The following is a 21284-nucleotide window of genomic DNA, read 5'->3' as shown; positions in this document are numbered from 1 at the left end:
AAACTATGTCAGAAAGAGACAGACAAATAAGGAAAAGAGAGAAATACGTTTAAAATATTTTTAAAAGATTAACACTGGCATAATCTCATGTAATCAAATGGAAAATATATTGATTTTAGAATGTTCATCTTTTCCATGGTTACCTGTCAAAATTTTTTTATTATCAGAGAAACAATAACAAGCATTCATAATTCAGATGTTTGTTTGCAAATATGTAATACATTTCCATTCCTCTTAGTCAGCTTCTAAGTATATTTCTACTGTGTCTATGAGTCCCATGAAAAGAAATACACTCTCTGTCGTCTTCTCCTAATACATTACTTACTTTTTCCTTTTTTAGGTTTAATCTCAGATAGTTTTTATGCTGTGTTAATTTTTTCTTCCCTTATAGAATGATATCTGTCAATGGCTTGCTTTCTTTCATGGGTAGCTTTGGATATCTATGAAGATTTACATAGCATTTACTAACTTGCCTTTGTACTTAACCTTAGCAGTATATGTTTGACTCTGAATGTTTAAGAAGTCCTTTTTTGCATATCTTCCACTTATATTTAACTTTTAAAACACAGATAAAATTCAAATGTGCTAGATTTAAGTTATTCATTTTTCCAAATTAGAAGTAGAGAGGGAAATTTGAGGTATGAAATTGAAATAGTCTCACTTCTAGAAAGATGGAGTAAGAGTACCTTTTCCGTATTCCGCCCAGTAAGTACAGCTAAAAACCCTAAACATTAAACATAAAACAAACATGAAAAGATTTTGAAAGGTGGAAGGAAGGCAGACCAACCTGGGTTACTTGTGTCCTGAGAAACAACACATGAATGAGTCTTCAGGGTTTTCTTTTTGCTGCATGTATCCTAGACAGGGTGCCGGAGAAGCCAGCAACCTCGAAATATCAACAGTCGCAGACAAAGCTCCAAAAAAAAGCTAATTTCCTTAGCCTAAAGACCAAAAAAGGAGCAGGCTAGCAAGTCAGAAAACTTAACACTATCACTGCTCTTTTCAGCCAAACACCACAGAAAAACGGTAGCCCCATTCTTTTTTTTTTTTTTTTTTTTTTTTTTGAGACAGAGTCTTGCTCTTTTGCCCAGGCTGGAGTGCAGTGGCATGATCTCGGCTCACTGCAAGCTCCGCCTCCCGGGTTCACGCCATTCTCCTGCCTCAGCCTCCCGAGTAGCTGAGACTATAGGCACCCGCCACCACGCCTGGCTCATTTTTTATATATTTTTTTAGTAGAGATGGGGTTTCACCGTGTTAGCCAGGATGGTCCCAATCTCCTGACCTCGTGATCCGCCCGCCTCGGCCTCCCAAAGTGCTGGGATTACAGGCATGAGCCACCGGCCCGGCCAACGGTAGCCCCATTCTTAACAGCAAAGACTGAGTGACAAGTCTAGATTTCCATCTCCGCTATGCAGTAGCACACCCCAACTTCCAGTTAGAATAGTGCCAGAGAAGGTCCAGTAAAGGAATTTTCATCTCCTGTGGGCAGTAACAAACCTTCTTTCTCTCCCCAGACAGCATAGCAGTGACCATATGGGGAATCTACACTTACACTTCCAGCTGGCAGTAAGGGGGTGCCCCTCCCACTGCCTTCTGGGTTGGTATCGAAGAGGCATGGTAGGGAGTCAGAACTTTCCACTGAAAATAACAAGCTCCCCTCCACAGTGCAGTGTTATCTGTGGGGGCCACATAAGGAGCAGCCATGGTGCACTCAATGGAGGCCTGGTAGAGTGCCAGAAATCCTGCTTCCACCCAGCAGTGATGAGGATCTGCTCCCCTCCCTACCTGAGGTGTCAGTAGAGGCTGAGTAGAAAACCTGGACTTCTGCAAACTCCACCTGGCAGAAAAGAGGCAGCACCCCCTTAGTTTCACCAGAACAGTGTCAGAGGAGACCTTCTAAAAGAGATTTTAAATAAGATCCAGAATGTTGTAAGATAATGTCCAGGTTTGAATAGCAAACTACTCATCATAATCAGAACTAGGAAAATTTTAACTGGAATGAGAAACAATAATAAACTAATACCAATGCTGAGATGACACAGATGTTAGAATTATCTGACAAGTATTTAAAGGAATCATCATAAATATGTTTCAGTGAGCAACTATAAACATACAAACAAGCAAAAAAATAGTCTCAGAAAGACATAGACAATATAAAGTAGAGCCAACCAAAAATTATAATAACTGAAATAAAAGTCTCAATAGATGGTGTCAGCAGCAGAGTGAACAATGCAGAGGAACGAATCAGAGACCTTCAACAAAGAAAAATAGAAATTATCCAGTCTGAACAACAGAGAGAAAATGATCGGAAAAAAAGTGACAACCTGTAGAACTATAACAATAAAGTTCTAACATTTGTGTCACTCGAATTACTAAAGGAGAGGAGAAAGGGGGTGGGAAGAAATGATGACAGAAAATTCAACAAATTTGACAAAAGACCTGAACTGACAAACAAAAGACATGAACTACCAAGAAGCTTAGCAAACCACAAAAAGTGTAAACCCAAAGATATCCACACCAAGACACAATAGTCAGATTTCTGAAAATTAATGACAAAAAAGAAATCTTAAATACAGGATACAGCTTACCTAGAAAGGAAAGAACAGTATAAATGACAGCTGATTTCTTATCAGAAACCATGAAGGCCAGGAGGAAGTGGCATGACTTTTTCAGGTGCTAAAAAAACAAACCTATCAACCCAGAATTCTGAGTTCAATTAAAACATCCTTCTCAAATGAAAAAGAAAATGACAACATTCTCAGATGAGGAAAAACTAAGATGATGTGTCACCAGCACATCTTCCCTAAAGGAATTGCAAAAGAAAATTCTCTAAACAGAAGGGAAATGAAAAAGAAGGAATCTTGGCCAGGTAGGGTGGCTCACACCTGTAATCCCAACACTTTGGGAGGCTGAGGCGAGCAGATCACTTGACGCCAGAGGTTTAAGACCAGCCTGGCCAACATGGCAAAACCCCATCTTTACTAAAAATACAAAAAAAATTAGCCAAGTGTGGTAGCGCATACTTGTAATCCTAGCTACTCAGGAGGCTGAGGCTAGAGAATTGCTTGAACCTGGAAGGTGGAGGTTGGAGTGAGCCAAGCGCACCACTGCACTCCAGCCTGGGTGACACAGCAAGACTCTGTCTCCAAAAGAAAAAGGAGGAATTTTGAATCACCAGGAATAAAGAAAGAGTAAAAGATGGGTAAATACATTTTTTTCTCCTCTTGATTTTTTATAATAGGCAAATTGAAGCAGAAATTATATTGTCTAATATGATTCTCTGTGTATGAGAAAAAATATTTTAGACATTATAAACAGAGAGTAATGGGACATAAAGAAAAGTTTTTAGGTCGAGTGTGGTGGCTCATGTCTGTAATCCCAGCACTTTGGGAGGCCAAGGCCGGCGGATTGCTTGAGCCCAGGAGTTCAAGACCAGCCTGAGCAACAAGGCGAAACCCTATCTCTACAAAAAAATACAAAAATTAGCCAGGTGTGGTAGTGCATGCCTGTAGTCCCAGCTACTAGGGAGACAGAGGTGGGAGGATCACTTGAGTCCAAGAAGTTGAGGCTGCAGTGAGCCATAAGCATACCACTGTACTCCGCCTGGGTGACAGAGTGAGACCCTTTCTCAAAAATAAATAAGATAAAAATTAAAAAAAGAAAGGGAAGATGTTTATACTTTACTCAAACTGGTAAGATACCAGTACCAGTGGAGTGTACTATATATTAAGCTATGCATATACAATGTAATATCTAGGGTAGCCACTGAAAAGGCCTTACAAGGAGATACATTCCGAAACACCATAGGTAAATCAAAAGGAATGCTAAAATAATGTTCAGGTAACCCACAGAAAGACAGGAAAGAAAATGTAGAAATAACAGAGATCAAACAAAAAAACAAAAATGGCAGACTTAACCCTAACATACTACCAATAATGACATTAAATGGATATTAAATGGAATACCAATCAAAAGAGGTGGTAGGCGTAGATTTTTTTAAATCCCCCATTTATGTATCTGTCAGAAACTCTTCAAATATAACAGTATAGGCAAGTTGAACATCAGAAGATGTGAAGAGATAACATACAAATATTAAAAAGAAAGCATATTGGCAATGTTAATACCAATTAAAGTAGACTTCAGAGCAAAGAAAATTACCATGAGCATAGAGGAATATTACATAATGATAAGAGTTAATCCACCAAAAATAAATAAAAATCCTAACTCTACACCAAACAACAGAGCTACAAAATATGTGAAGCAAAAGTTGATAAGACTGAAAGGAGAAATAGACCAATCCATAATTATTGTTGGAGACTTCAGCACCCGTAAGAATCACCAAACATAGGAGAACTCAACCACACTGTCAGCTGTCGGAATTTGTTCAACATTTACAGAACCCTCTGCTTAACAGCACAATATACCTTCTTTTCAAGTGCTTAAGGAACACACACCAAGGTAGACCACGTCCCAAGCTATAAAACAAACACGTTTGAAAGCACTGAAATCATACAGAGTTTCCTGACCAAAATGTACAGATGAGAATAAATAACAGAAAAATCTGCAAACACATGGGAAGCAAACAACAAACTTCTAAATAATCCAGAGGTCAAAGAAGAAGTCTCAGTGAAAAAAATACATTGGAATGTTAATTATGTCTCATAAAACTGTTACGGCTCTTCATCTTTACAAAATATTTGAACAATGAAGTGAAAATACATCATCAAAATTTGTGAGATGCTATTAACATAGTGATGAAGGTTAATTTATAGCACTAAATGCTTACCTTAGAAAAGAGGAAAAGTCTAAAATCAATAATTTAAACTCCCACTTCTGGAAACTAGAATAAGAAGAGTGAAATAAACCCAAAGCAAGCAAAAGGAAGGACAAGTAACGATAGGAGCAGAGAACAATGTAGTTAAAAGCAGAAAAACAATAGAGAAAATCAGTGAAACAAAAAGCTGTGTGAAAAGATCAACAAAATTAACAAACCTCTAGCAAGACTGATAAAGGAAAAAAGAGAGGACACAGATTACCAGTGTGAGGAATGAAATAGAGCATATACTATAGACCATATAGGTATGAAAAGAATCATAAGGAAATACTATGAACAGTTCTAAACACAATTAAGACATTTAGATGAAAGGGACTAACTTCTCAAAAAACAAACTATCACAACTCATACAGTATGAAATAGGTAATTTCAGTAGCTCTATATAAGTGTTAAGGAAAGTGAATCCATACTTTTTAAACTTTAGATACGTGGATGAAAATAAACATGAAAAGAGGTTCACATAATTAGTCATTTGGGAAGTGCAAATTAAAACTGCCATGAAATATTACTCCATAACCATGAAAAAAGTAAGTTTTGAAATTATGTCAATAGCAAACTGGCAAGGATATGGAGAAACTAGATCACTTGGACATTGTAGATGGGGATATAAAATGGTACAGACATTCTGGAAAACCAATTGGCTGTGTTCCTGAAAAACTAAACATGTGCCTAATATGTGACCTAGCAATTGTATTCTTGGGCATTTATTCCAGAAAAATGAAAATGTATATTCTCACAAAAACCTGTACACTAATGTTTATAACAGCTCTATTTGTAATAGCCAAAAACTGAAAACAATCAAAATGTCCTACAGTAGGTGAATGGTTGAACAAACTTTGGTACATTTGTACCATGGAATACTCAGCCACAAGAAGGAATAAACTGTAGATACATACAATACAGAGATGGATTTTGAGGGCTTTATGTTGAGTTTAAAAAAAAAAACCTGTCTTGGCCAGGCGCGGTGGCTCATGCCTGTAATCCCAGCACTTTGGGAGGATGAGGCGGGCGGATCACGAGATCAGGAAATCGAGACCATCCTGGCCAACATGGTGAAACCCCATCTCTACTAAAAATACAAAAAAAAAAAAAAAAAAAGCCTGTCTCAAAAAGTCATGTATTGCATGGTTCCATTTATATAACGTTCTCAAAAAGACAAAATTATAGAAATGGAGAACCATTAGTTGCCAGGAGTATGGGTGGTGGGAGGACGGAGATGGGTGTGGCTATAACTAGTGACTGGAAAGAAATTGTTGTGATGACCAGTTCTGTATCTTCATTGTGGTGGTACTTACACGAACCTACATATGTGATAAAATGAGAGAATCATACACTCCTTATACCAGTGAGAATTTTCTGATTTTGTTATTGTGCTATTGTTATATATAATGTAACTACTGGGGGAAGCTGAGTGGAAGGACACTTGGGAACTCTCTGTACTATCTTTGCAACTTTCTTTGAATGTATAATTATCTAAAAATTAACTAAAAGTTAGAATGATAAACTCTTAGAATCAGAAAGACCTTGAATGATTTATGTCCAATTTTTGCTTAAAGATGAGAAAGCCCAGAAACACTATAAAACAGGTTTCCTAATGTGGAGTCTTAAAAAATGAAGCATCAAAAACAAGATTTACTGATAGTGGTAACTCAGAAAGGTACATTTTTAAGTTGTGAAAATTTGGGTATTTTAGTCTGGGCACGGTGGCTCATGCCTGTAATCCCAGTACTTTGGGAGGCTGAGGCAGGCGGATCACCTGAGGTCAAGAGTACAAGACCAGCCTGGCCAACATAGCAAAACCCGTCTCTACCAAAAATAGAAAAATTAGCTGGACACAGTGGTGCGTCCCTGTAGTCCCAGCTACTTAGGAGGCAGAGGCACGAGAATCGCTTGAACCCTGGAGGCAGAGGTTGCAGTGAGCCGAGATTGCACCACTGCACTCCAGCCTGGGCAACAGAGTGAGAATCTGTCTCAAAAAAAAAAAAGAAAAGAAAAAAAAATTTGGTATTTTAATCCTCCTGTCTCCAGTAGTTTCTTTTTCTAAAATAAGAATTTCCTGCCAGGCACGGTGGCTCACGCCTGTAATCCCAGCACTTTGGGAGGCCGAGGCAGGTGGATCATGAGGTCAGGAGATCGAGACCCCGTCTCTACTAAAAAGTACAAAAAATTAGCCGGGTATGGTGGTAGGCACCTGTAGTCCCAGCTACTCGGGAGGCTGAGGCAGGAGAATGGCATGAACCCGGGAGGCGGAGCTTGCAGTGAGCCGAGATAGTGCCACTGCACTCCAGCCTGGGCGACAGAGCCAGACTCTGTCTCAAAAAAAAAAAAAAAAAAGAATTTCCTTGATTGTTTTTTAATACACATTGGTGGGTAGATACCTAGAACATTTTAGAAAGATAAGCAAGTTGTTGTTGACAGAGATAGGATTAAGGGAGACATTGAGGAAATGGTGAACTCACTGCACATTCTGTACCATCTGGTAATGTTTGAGCTTTTCATCACTTAATTATCAGATGATCCTTTCATGTTTCATACCTTAAATTTGGGATTGTTAACAAACCAAAATATTGGTAATACAATATGATTGTCTTAAACTTAGAGAGTGGCTTTCAGTCTGAAAAGATTCACAGGGTTGTATTTTAAATTCTTGGAGCCAGAAGTCTCTGAAAATTTTACCTATTAAGTTCAAATAAGCAGATTCTCACTGCCTTCTTAAAAGGCAAGCTACTTAGAAAGTTATATTAGGAGATACTATTTGCTTTTGAAACAGAACATTCATCTTAAGTGTTTGTCTTTTTTTTTTTTTCTTGTTTTTTGTTTTTAAGAACAAAATACTCCCTTGAATGAATGACGAGAGTAGTAATCACAGTGGTAACTTTTATCATTATAATTCCAGGGAAATCAAAGAAGAAATCTAGAATCTACAGTGTCTCAGATTGAGAAGGAGAAAATGTTGCTACAGCATAGAATTAATGAGTACCAAAGAAAAGCTGAACAGGAAAATGAGAAGAGAAGAAATGTAGAAAATGAAGGTAAATTGTCACTACTTTTGAAAAATGATAGAATTTCTAACACTGTCATGAGGTTGTCTTTAATTTAGTGTCCATGATACATACGTGAAGCTACAATCCTAAGACACTTTATAAGCTAAATAACCCAGATCTCAAGTTAAATTTGTAACATATTAAATTATTAATTAAATTAAATTAAATATTAATTAAATTACATATTAAAGTAAATAGTAAGTAGCATTTAACTAGAGTAGTGATTGTCATCATGGTGTGCATACTGGAATCTCCTGGGAAGCTTTAAAGAGTACTGATGCCTAAATCCCAGTGATTCTAATTTAATTGGTCTAGATATGTGGCCTGAGTATCATTATTTTTTATAAGCCCTCTAGGTACTTCTAACAAGCAGCTGCGCCTAAGAACTTCTAAACCAGAATTTCTTGTGTTTTAATGCCTGTGTTACAAATATATTTAAAATACCTTTCTACACCCATTGATGCAGTGATTTCACTTCCATAAGTTATTTCACGTACATACTCATACTGCAAACTGATATATACACAAGGCTATTCATTGTAGCATTGTTTAAAATGACAAAAAAAAAAATGCAGTCAATGCTGTATATGAAACATAATGTAATACATATAATGAAACATAAAGGTAATCAATGCTGTAATAAATTTTAGTACGTCTATATGGTAGAATACTATGTGGCTTATAAAAAATAATAAATCATCTCCTTAAATACAGTTATAAAACAATCTCTAAGATAGATCTTTAAGTGACAAAAACAAAGTACAGATTGCTTGTGTTTAAAACAAGAGTACTTGTCTATATATGCTTAAATATGTATTAGGGAGGAGAGCCAGTTAAGGGAGACTCAGAAGGGGCAAAAATTACTAAATGGAGAAAGGAAAACTTATTCTATACTATCTACCATTTGGTACCTTTTAAATATTGTATTTTTATTAAGATACTGAATTATCAAGCAATTGAACTATGGAAAAATAAATAATATTAAAACTGGCTTTATAATTACACTAACAGAGTGATCTTATAAAGGGAATAAAGGAGTTTGAGATTTACAACAGTGAGAAGAAATCTGTTTTTGCACTCTGTATTATGAAATAATGTTCTACTTTTTAATGAATTTAAAATGCAAGTACTTCCAAATTGGAATTTGGCTTTGCGAGTGGACCTAATGTAGCTGACTATTATGGCCTAAGACTAAATGTCTTTTTTTAAAAAAGGATTTATATGTTTCCCCTATGAAAATGTTGTAATTTCTATATATTATTCTCTCATTTTCTAGTTTCTACATTAAAGGATCAGTTGGAAGACTTAAAGAAAGTCAGTCAGAATTCACAGCTTGCTAATGAGAAGCTGTCCCAGTTACAAAAGCAGGTAAGTGTTTCAAATGAGGTTCCTTTTTTTAAAAAATTATAGATAATTAAATTATATCGTACTTTGGTCAGAAACCTATTTTTTTTGCTTTCTTTTTAAATAGCTAGAAGAAGCCAATGACTTACTTAGGACAGAATCGGACACAGCTGTAAGATTGAGGAAGAGTCACACAGAGATGAGCAAGTCAATTAGTCAGTTAGAGTCCCTGAACAGAGAGTTGCAAGAGAGAAATCGAATTTTAGAGAATTCTAAGTCACAAACAGACAAAGATTATTACCAGCTGCAAGCTATATTAGAAGCTGAACGAAGAGACAGAGGTCATGATTCTGAGATGATTGGAGACCTTCAAGGTAATATTTTTTCTTATTGTGGTAAAATATGCATAACATGAAATTTATTATAACATTTTAACCATTTTTATATATACAGTTCAGTGGGATTTAAGTGGAATCATACAGTGTTTGTCCTTTTGCGTCTGGCTTTTTTCACTTAGCACAGTGTCTTCAAGATTTATCCATGTTGTGTGTGTCAGATTTTCCTTCCTTTTTAGGGCTCAGTAATATTCCATGGTATGTGTATATCACATTTTGTTCATCCACTCATCTATCAATGGAAGGAATATTTTATAATTTTTATTTTTAATTGTTAAAAATATATAACATAAAATTTACCATCTTGACCATTTTTAAGTCTAAGTTAATATATTTATGATCATATTACCCTCATAAAGAAAATGACTTTGGTGACACCAGAAATGGTTGCATTCTTTTTTATTGTTTACGTTTTTTTGAGACAGGAACTTGCTCTGTTGCCCAGGCTGGAGTGCAGCGGCATGATCACAGCTCACTGCAGCCTTGAACTCCTGAGGTCAAGCAATTCTCCCACCTCAACCTCCTGAGTAGCTGGGACTACAGGTGCATGCCACCATGCCCAGCTAATTTTTGCATTTTTTGTAGAGGCGGGGTTTCACCATTTTGCCCAGGCTGGTCTCAAACTCCTGAGCTCAAGCGATCTGCCCACCCCGACCTCCCAAAGTGCTGGCATTACGGGTGTGAGACACCACACCAGGCCAGCATTCTTTCTCCTTTAGGATAATGCCCACATTTGTATCACATTGTAATTTCTTCACCCTCACAGGTACTCCTGCCGGGTAGGTAATGTGGATATTTTTCAGTTTTACAGATAAATTAACCAAAAGCTTCATTTAAAAACTTGTCTCATTCATAAAGGTTTTACTCAAAGTGAGACTAATCCAGGCAAAGAGGATTATCACTATTAAAACCTAGAAATTCCTCATGCATTGTTGGTAATAATAGAAACTCAATTGCAGAAATAGAATCCCATTACACATTAAAAGTTAGATACTTGGGAATGTTTGAACTGGAGATATTGACAGTCTTTGTGAATCTAAGAGGCAGAAGATGGAGTATAACTAACAATGAATAAATGAACAGTTTTTAAATAGTAATAAAATTCAGTTTGTTTTCAAAAAGATTCCTGGCTTTACCTACTCACATATTTTTCTATTTTCTATTCCTGTTAGCAGCAGCATCCATACTACCTAATCAAAACAAATATGCATGGAAGTTGCCAGATCTCTCAGGAAAAAATTGGAGGGAGGAGTTCATTTTAACCTTAGTTAGAGATGGGAACATAGTTTCAGGTCCCTTGGGGCTTGATGATTAGCTGTAATTCAGTGGAGAGAGGTCAGGGTCAGTTTTTGTGACTAAGGAAACAGAAAATACAATCTCCTGTTGGTTCTTAGCTGAGGAGTGTTGTGCAATCATATTTCTCAGGGACCAGGCTTAAAATAGATCTGAGTATAACTAAGAAAGTAACCAAGAAAGTCTCAGACTTCCGTAAATTGTTTTCCTAGGCCTTTTTATACAGCTTATTAGCTGTTTGAAAGTCTCTTCATCTCCCTTCTTTATCTGTAAACCAAGGAGATAAGAATAGGTTACCTCTATAAATCCTTCCAATTCTAAAATTCTTATAAGTTTGTAATCTGTGTTTGACTGAGCTTCAAGCTCCTTGCTTCAGAGGCAGAGATCATCCATGTACTATCAACAGTGGTTTTTAACTGAATCTATTTTTTAGATATCAGTAAAAGTTAAGGAAAATTTATAGCATGATTTATTGTTAGTTTATTCTTTTTCAGTGTTTAGTTTGGAACTTAAATGTGAATAAAAGCTCACATACACTAAAATAATGCACACAACTTATGTGAGTTTCAACATACATATAAAAGTGCATTGTGGGTTTTTAAAAAAATCACAATGCTTATATTACTCTTTTCTGGTCTTTAAGAACTTTCAGGTCTCTCAAGTATAAATTTAGTTTGGGATGATCGGCTTCTGGCAGAGTCTTGATTGTTACTCATTAATGGAATGTCCTCCATATATGATCTCTGTTGCATAGTCTTTTTTATTTTTTACTTTTTATAACCGTTTAAAGTATAAAAACCATTCTTAGCTTGATGTCTGTACAGAAACAGGCTGCAGCCCTGATGTTTGCCATTACCTGGACTAGTGCAACAATAAGGCTGCAATTGATAACAGGGAAAGTTTCCAAAAGTTCAGGCTATAGAGGCTTAATGAAAGTGATCAAAATGTTATGGAGGATTGAAATTTTAACTGAATTGATAAGCTTTCATCTAGTAAGTTTATCTCTGATTCTTCAGATTGAAAGGCAAAAATAAATTTTTTTAAATTAACCATTTTTAAAAGTCTTTTTTTGTTTTTTTAATTGTTTGCTTGGAACCAGAAGTGCTTCAGATTTTGGATTTTGGGTGGTTTGTGAGAATATTTCCATTATGTATACTTACCAGTTGAGTATCCCAAATCTGAAACCCTTGAATGTCACGTCAGTGCTCAAAAAGTTTCAGAATTTGGAGTATTTTGGATTTTTGGATTTTTCCAATTAAGGATGCCTAACCTGTACTATAGTGACCTCTTGTGTACTCATCATTAAGCTTCAGAAATCTTCATTTGGTAGCCAGCCATGTTTCGTTTTGTACCTCCACCTCCCCTTCCCAATCCTCTGACACTGAATTATTTTGCAGCACATATCAGGCACCACATTGTCCTTTTGTAAATACATCCTAATTTGTAAGTATTTCATTATCTTAAAGATAGGGACTCTTTTTTAAAAAGACAAACATAACTACAATGCCATTATCAAAGGTAGAAAATAGGTGACAGTTATGTAATATTATAAAATATCTAATTAGTGCTTAAGTTCCTCTAGTAGTCTCATAATTTGTTATTATTGCATTTATTTTGCTTGCATTCGGATCCAAAGTTTGGACATTGCATTTCATTAATATGTCCCTTAAGTTTATTTTAATCTGTATTTTCCTCCTCTCTTTTGTGTTCTTTGTAATCTCTTTTTGCTGTTGTTTTTGGTTAAAGAAACCATGTTTTTTGTTATCCTGTGAGTGGCTCCCGTTCAGAATTTAACTGATTTCATCTGCTGGTATCATTTAGCATGTTGCTCTGCCCGCGGTAGTACTTTAAACTAGACGTTAGATCTAGAGATGTGATCTACTTAGGGTAGGACTTTGTCAAGAATACTTGTAAGTAGTATTTAGGTACCAGGAGACACATAAACATAAAACCTGGGCTGGGTGCAGTGGCTCACACCTGTAAAACCAACACTTTGGGAGGCTGAGGTGGGTGGATCTCTTGAGCCCAGGAGTTTGAGACCAGCCTGAACAACATGACGAAACCCCATCTCTACAAAAAATACAAAAATTAGCCAGGAATGGTGGCACGCACCTGTAGTCCTAGCTACTTAGGAGGCTCAGGTGGAGGATTGCTTGAGCCCAGGAGATGGAGGTTGCAGTGAGCTGAAATTGTGCCACTGTACTTCAGCCTGGGCAACAGAGCAAGACGGTGTCTCAAAAACAACAACAAACAAACGAAAAAACATAAAGTCTGGCTGTATCTTTTTGTGGTGTTAGTAGCCATTGATGATCATTGCCTAGGTCCTTTGTTTCTTTAGGAATTCGCAGTGGTGATCATCTATTTTTATCCTTCCTCCTTCATTTGTTAATTGGAATACTACTCTAGAGATAAACATTTCCTCATCAATTATATGGTAGTTATTTTGAGGTACAGCTTATAAAAGAAAGTCAGGTTAAATACTTAATTCTTTGTCAGTTTTTGGAACAGTGAGTTATTTCCCAGGCATCCTCCAAAGATGATTAGTGAATTTTTAAAATATATTTATGAACTCATGAATTTTAATATATTTAATATATGTTAGCCCTTTGCATTATTCTTAATGATGCTCACTTGAAGTTTAGTAGGAATTCTTTAAGTTTAGACACTACCCTAGTAGTTTTGGATAGCATCCTTACTTTTTGATATGCATAGATTTTTCAGAATTATTTTTTGTCCCAGACCTGGAATCACCCATTTGCCTAGGAATTCCACTTCCTTTTGTAGCATATGACATTCAGGGTCTATAACCTGAATTCTATGGGTACTCACTACTGTTGGGTTGGTTAATGTTTGTAGGTCATTTTAATGGACAGAGGTAGGAAACAATTTTTTTTTTGTAATTAACTTCTTATTTATTGTGATCAGGAACTATTAAAAGATTTCTACTTTGGGATTTCTACTTTTAATGATTTTTTTTCTGGCTTAGTTTATAAATGATTTTTACATTTCACTGTTACATGGGCATTTGAAAATTGTCAGTTTTTGTATGAAACATCTTTTTGGGTGAAAAGTTGATCAATTTTCTAATGTAATCCATCAGTTTTCTAAGATTGCATTTATTCTTTGTCTCTTTGTTCTGTCAAATTTTAAAATGTGTTTTAAAAGTTTTCACTATCATTGTGGGTTTTTTCTCATAGCCTCCCATGTATTTCTTTTTTTGAGACGGAGCCTCACTCTGTCACCCAGGCTAGAGTGCAGTGGCATGATCTCGGCTCATTGCAACCTCCGCCTCCCAGGTTCAAGTGATTCTTCTGCCTCAGCCTCCCAAGTAGCTGGGACTACAGGCGCGCACCACCATGCCCAGCTAATTTTTGTATTTTTAGTAGGGACGGGATTTCACCATGTTGTCCAGGATGTCTTGATCTCTTGACCTCGTGATCTGCCTGCCTCAGCCTCCCAAAGTACTGGGATTACAGGCGTGAGCCACCATGCCTGGCAGCCTCCCTTGTATTTCTAACAGCTTTTGCTGTCTGTATTTTTAAATTAAGGTGAAATTCTTGTAACAAAAAGTTAACCATTTAAAAATATACAATTCAACAGCATTTACTACATTCAAAATGTTCACAAATACCGCCTCTATGTGGTTCCAAAACATTTCATTTTGAAACTACAAAATAGGATCCATTAAGCTGCCCCTCCCTATTTCCCCCTCCACTATCTCCTGGCAACCACCAATTTCCTTTCTGTCTCTGAATTTACCTGTTCTGGATATTTCATATAAATGGCATCATAGAATATGTGACCTTTTGTGTCAGGCTTCTTTCACTTAGCATAATGTTTTACAGGTTCATCCATATTGTAGCATGTGTCAGTAGTTCATTCATTTGTGGCTGAGTAATATTCTGTTATATGTATTTACCACATTTTGCTTAGCCATTCATCTGTTGATGATATACATATAACAGAATATTACTGTGGATTGATTCCACCTTTTGGCTATTGTAAATAGCACTGCTTCAACATTTGTGTACAAGTATTTGTTGGAGTACCTGCTTTTAATTATTTGGGGGTGTATATTTAGGAGTGGAATTTCTGAGTCTTCTCCTAATTCTATGTGTAACTTTGGAGTAATTTCCAAACTGTTTTCTGCAATGGCTGCTCCATTTTACATTCCTGTCAGCAATGTACAGGATTCCAGTTTCTCCATATCCCTGCCAACACTTGGTATTTTCCTTTTTTTCAGTTAGTTACTCTAGTGGGTATGTGGTGGTTGTCCCATTGCTGTTTGTTTTGATTTTCATTGTCCCTAATGACTGATGATGTTGAGCATCTGATATCCAGTTGTCCCAGCAACATTTGTTGAAGAAACTATTCTTTCCTGTGTAAATGGTCTTGGCATCTTTGTTGAAAATCAATTGGCAGCCAGGTGCAGTAGCTCACACCTGTAATCCCAGCACTTTGGGAGGCTGCATTGGGCGGATCACTTAAGCTCAGGAGTTTGAGTCCAGCCTAGGCAACGTGGCAAAACCATGTCTCTACTAAACATACAAAAATTAGCCGGGTATGATGGCACGCACCTGTAGTCCCAGCTACTCGGGGGACTGAGGCCGGAGGATCACTTGAGCCTGGGAGGCAGCAGTTGCAGTGAGCCAAGATTGCCCCACTGCACTCCTCCAGCATGGGTGAACACAGTGAGACCCTGTCTCCAAAAAAAAAAGAAAATCAATTGACTATAGATATCATGCATCTATGATATTCTGGATTCTCAACCCTATTCCATTGGTCTGTGTGTTTGTCCTTATGCCAGCATGTACCACACTGTTTTGTTTTGTTCACTGTAGCTTTGTAGTAAGTTTTGAAATCAGGAAGTTTGAGCCCTCCGAGTTTGTTGTTGTTCTTCAGTATGTTTTACGTGTTCAGGGTTCTTTGCAATTCTATGTGAATTTGAGGATTGGCTTTTCCATTTCTGCAAAAAAGACCTTTAGAATTTTGATAACAATTTCTTTGAATCTGTAGATTACTTTGTGTAATATTGCCATCTTAACAATATTAAATCTTCCAGCCAGGCGCAGTGGCTCACGCCTGTAATCTCAGCATTTTGGGAAGCCAAGGTAGGCAGATCACTTGAGCACAGGAGTTTGAGACCCGCCCTGAGCAACATGGCAGAGCCTGTCTTTACAAAAAATGAAAAATTAGCCAGGTGTGGTGGTGCACGCCTGTTTCCCAGTGCTCCAGCCTGGCTGACAGAGGCAGACCTTGTCTCAAAAAAAACCAAAACTAATATTAAGTCTTCCAGTCCATGAACAAGGATATATTTTCATTTATTTAGATCTTTTAAAATGTGTTTCAGCAGTGTTTTTGTTCGTTTGTGTGTTTGTTTTTAGTTTTCTATATACAAATTTCTTCCTGGGTATTTTATTCTTTTTGATGCTCTTGTAAAGGGAATTTTCTCAATTTTCTTTTTAGATTGTCCATTGAGTATGACGTTACCTGTGGGTATTTCATGAATACCTTGCTTTACATATTTTTAATGCAGTGTTTTTTGGTGTGTAAGATTTTGACACCTGTATCTTCTGGGTGGATTAAAATTTGTATTATAAATGATATTAAATGTATCTGACTCTGAGGCTTTTTCTTAATGTGCATTTTCTTCTTATATCTTGCCTATTAATTTATTTTTAATTTTTGTATGTTCTTGGTGGGACTCAATGCCTTTTTGTAGATTATGCCTTTTTGTAAATTTTATATTTTATTTTGGCATTTTAACATATTTAAATTAGCTTTTTGCTAAAACAATGATATTTCAGCAAATGGTATTTGTCATGATGAATGAACTTGTTAATGTATTGTGGAATTTGGTTTGCTAGCATCTTGTTGAGGGTTTTTGCATGTGTGTTCATCGTGAATATTGGCCTATAGCTTTTTTGTTTGTTTGTCTTTTAAAATGTGTCTTCATCTGGTTTTGGTATCAAGGTAATACTGGCCTTGTAGAATGAGTTTGGAAACATTCTCTCCTCCTCTATTCTTTGAAATAATTTGAGTAGGATTGTTATTTGTTCATCTTTAAATGTTTGGTAAGGGCCAGATGCGGTGGCTCACGATTGTAATCCCAGCACTTTGAGAGGTCAAGGCGGGTGGATCACTTGAGGTCTGGAGTTCCAGACCAGCCTGGCCTGGCCAACATGGAGAAACCCCATCTGTACTAAAAATACAAAATTAGCTGGGCATGGTGGTGCATGTCTGTAATCCCAGCTACTCGGGAGGCTGAGGCAGGAGAATCGCTTGAACCCGGGAGGCGGAGGTGGCAGTGAGCTGAGATTGCATCACTGCGCTCCAGCCTGGGCGACAGAGCAAAATTCTGTCTCAGAAAAAAAAGTGTGGTAAAATTTAGCATTGAAGTCATTCAGTCCTGTGCTTTTATTTGCTGGAAGACTTTTTATTACAGCTTAGATCTCGTTACTTGTTATTTGTCTGTTTAGGTTTTGGGTTTCTTCATGGTTCAATCTTGGTAGGTTGCATGTGTCTGATCTTTATTATTTATTTTCTTCTACTAATTTTGGGTTTGATTTGCTCTGGCTTTTCTAGTTCTTTAAGATGTATCATTAAGTTGTTTATTGAAACTTTTTCTACCTTTTTGATGTAGATGCTCAGAGCTATAAGCTTTCCTATTAGTACTGCTTTCACTGTATCCCATAGGCTTTTGTGTGTTTTGTTTTCATTATCATTTGTTTCAGGAAATATTTTAATTTTCTTCTTGATTTCTTCATCAATCCACTGGTCATTCAGGAGCATATTCTTTAATTTCCAGGTATTTGTATCATTTCAAAAATTCCACTTTTTGGCCAGGCATGATGGCTCATGCCTGTCATCCCAGCACTTTGGGAGGCCGAGGCGGGTGGATCACTTGAGGTCAGAAGTTCGAGACCAGCCTGGCCAACATGGTGCAACCCCGTCTCTACTAAAAATACAAAAATTAGCCAGGAGTGGTTGCAGGCACCTGTAGTCCCAGCTACTTGGGAGGCTGAGGCAGGAGAATCGCTTGAACCCGGAAGTCGGAGGTTGCAGTGAGCCAAGATCACGCCATTTGTACTCTAGCCTGGGGTACAAGAGCGAAACTTCGTCTCAAAAAAAAAAAATCCACTTGTTATTGATTTCTAGTTTTGTTTCATTGTGGTCAGAGAAGATACATACATGATATAATTTTACTTTTTTTGAATTTTTCAAGACTTGCTTTGTGGCGTAACATATGGTCTGTCCTTGAGAATGATCCTTATGCTAAGGAGAATGTATATTCTGTGGCTGTTGGATGAAATGTTCTGTAAATATTTATGAGGTCCCATTTGGTCTATAGTGCAGATTAAATCTGATGTTTTCTTTGTTGATTTTCTGTCTGGATGATCTGTCCAGTGCTGAAAGTGAGGAGTTGAAGTCTCCAGGATTGGGGTCTATCCCTGTCTTTAGCTCTAACAATATCTGCTTTGTATATCTGGTTGCTCCAGTGTTGGATGCATCTGTATTTACAATTGTTATATTCTCTTGCTGAATTGACCCCTTTATCATTACATTATGACCTTTTCTGTGCCTTTTTATAGTTTTTGTCTTGAAATCTGTTTTGTCTGATACAAGTATAACTGCTACTGCTCTTTTTTTGTTTTTGTTTTAATTGGCATGGAATATCTGTTTCCATCCCCTTGTTTTCTCTGTGTATGTCTATGTGTATCTTTATACATGAAGTGTGTTTCTTGTAGTCAACAGATCATTGGGTTCTGTTTTTTTGTTTGTTTGTTTTTTGGTCCATTCAGCCACTCCATGTCTTTCAATTGGGCAGTTTAGTTCATCCGCATTCACTGTTATTGTTAATAAGTAGGGACATATTCCTGCCATTTTGTTATTTTTTTGTGATTGTTTTGTGGTCTTCTCTTCCTTCTTTCCTTCCTTTCTGTTTCCTCTTAATGAACATGATTTTCTCTGGTGATAGGTTTTAATTTCTTGCTTCTTATTTTTTGGGTATCTATCTGTTGTATGTCTTTTGATTTGAGGTTACCATGAGGCTTGCAAATAATATCCTCTAACCCATTATTTTAAACTGATGATGACTTAACAGTGATTGCATTAACAAACTAACAAACAAGCAAAGAGAAAACTAATACAAACTCTACACGTTAACTTAGTCCCCTGCATCTTAACTTTTCGTTGCTTCTATTTATAATCTTACTGCATCTTGGAAAGTATTGTAGTTGTTATTTTTGATCAGTTCTTTTAGTCTCTCTACCCAAGATATGAATAATTTATACACCACAATTACAGTGTTACAATAGTGTTTTTCAGTGTACTTATCATTACCCTGTGGCCACCACCCCGGGAACTGTGCTGAGTCAGACCTCTGAACCCTTAGAACCTTCTTGTGCTTGAATATTGATATCTTTTTCTAGGTTTGGGAAGTTCTGTATTATTACCCTTTGAGTAAACTTTCTACCCCTATCTCTCTGCCTGCCTGCTCTTTAAGGCTAATAACTCTTAGATACTCTTTTGAGGCTGTTTTCTAGATCTTATATGCATGTTCCATTCTTTTTAATTCTTTTTTGTCTCCTATGACTGTATTTTCAAATATTCTGTCTTCAAGCTCACTAATACTTTCTTTTGCTTGAACATTTCTGCTGGTAAGAGACCCTGATGCATTCTTCAGTATGTCGGTTGCATTTTTCAACTCCAGAATTTCTGTTTGATTCTTTGTACTTATTTCAATCTTTTTGTTAAATTTATCTGATGGGATTCTGAATTCCTTCTTTGTTTTATCTTGAATTTCTTTGATTTTCCTCAAAACAGCTATTTTAAATTCTCTTTCTGAAAGGTCTTATATCTCTGTCTCTCCAGGATTGGTCCCTGGGGCCTTATTTAGTTTCTTTGGTGAGATTATGTTTTCCTGAATGGTCGTGATGTTTGTGGATGTTTGTTGGTGTCTGGGCATTGAAGAGTTAGGTATTTATTGTAGTCATTGCAGCCTGGGCTTGTTTGTACCTGTCCTTTTTGGGAAGGCTTTCCAGGTATTCGAAGGGACTTAGGTGTTGTGATTTAAGTTTTTGGTCACTGTAGCCATATCTGTATTAGGAGGCACCCCAAGCCCAGTAATACTGTGCTCTTGCAGACTCTTAGAGGAACCATGTTGGTGATTTTGGGTAAGATGTGGAAGAATGATCTGTATTATAATGCAGAGACTCTTGTTCTCTTCCCTTTCTCCCAAACAAATGGAGTCTCTCTGCGCTGAGCTGCCGGGGAGAGGTTGGGGAGGGGTTACACAATCACCCTTGTAGCCACCACCACTGGAACTGTGCTGGGTCAGACCTGAAGCCAGCACAGCACTGGGTCTCACCCAAGGCCTGTGGTAACTACTGCTTGGCTACTACCTATGTTCACTCAAGGTCCTAGGGCTCTATAATCAGCAGTTGGTGAAGCCAGCCAGGCTTGTATCCCTCCCTTCAGGGTGGTGTGCTCGGTCTTGTACCAGGTGGATCCATAGATACCATCTGGGAGCCAGGGCCTACATTTGGAAACCTTAGGAATCTACCAGGTGCTCTATTCTACTGCAGCTTAGTTGGTATCTAAGCCATAAGTCAAAGCCCTTCCCATTCTTCCCTCCCTATTCCACAAGCAGAAGAGTCCCTCCCTGTGGCCACCACTGCTCCAGGCCTGCAACAAATGCCCCCTGGCGACTGCCGATGTTCATTCAAGGCCTCAGGGCTCTTCAGTCAGCTTGTGGTGAATGCTGCCAGGCTTGGGACTCTCCCTTCAGGGCAGTGGGCTCCCCTCTGGCCCAGAGCAGGTCCAGAAATGCCATCCAAGAACCAGGACCTGGAACTGGGGGCCCCAACAGCCTGCTTGGTGCTGTACCCCACCGTGGCCAAGCTGATACATATCACTAAGCTGATTGTTGGTTCTTATGAAGGTGCTTTTCTGTGCGAATGGTTGTTCAAATTGGTGTTCCTGCAGGGAGGACAATCGGTGGAGGCTTCTATTTGGCCCTTCTCTGCCTCCCCGTTTTATTTTTAATTGACACATAATGTACATACTTATGGGATGTTTTGGTACGCGTATACAATGTGTAATGATCAAATTAGGGTAATTAGTATGTCCATCTCCTCAAACATTTGTCATTTCTCTATGGTGAGAACATTCAAAATCATCTGTTCTAGCTATTTTGAAATACGCAGCATGTTATTGTTAACTGTAGTCAGCCTGCTGCATGGTGGGAACATTTTCACTCCTCAGTGCTGCTTTTGGATAAGCAAAAGGTCTTAATTTCTTGTATTTGATGTAGTCCAGTATATCTAGTTTTTTCTGTATTGTTAGTGTGGTTTTTAGTGTGGCCTATCGAAA

The 21284-nt window shown here is 37.4% G+C and overlaps 1 protein-coding gene across 2 annotated transcripts in view; it reads left to right on the top strand.

Moving 5' to 3' along the window:
• The window catches only part of ROCK1 (Rho associated coiled-coil containing protein kinase 1), a 166351-nt gene that overhangs the window by 99610 nt on the left and 45457 nt on the right, over positions 1-21284 (top strand). For both annotated transcript variants that reach the window (XM_054460337.2, XM_054460335.2), the window contains exons 14-16: positions 7731-7866; positions 9155-9246; positions 9350-9596. In XM_054460337.2, the coding sequence (XP_054316312.1) occupies positions 7731-7866; positions 9155-9246; positions 9350-9596 (475 nt within the window). The remainder of the gene's footprint in view (positions 1-7730; positions 7867-9154; positions 9247-9349; positions 9597-21284) is intronic.

This window comes from Pongo pygmaeus, chromosome 17, assembly GCF_028885625.2.
Source record: "Pongo pygmaeus isolate AG05252 chromosome 17, NHGRI_mPonPyg2-v2.0_pri, whole genome shotgun sequence".
Classification (NCBI taxonomy): domain Eukaryota; kingdom Metazoa; phylum Chordata; class Mammalia; order Primates; family Hominidae; genus Pongo; species Pongo pygmaeus.
This window is presented reverse-complemented; position numbering and strand designations above follow the sequence as displayed.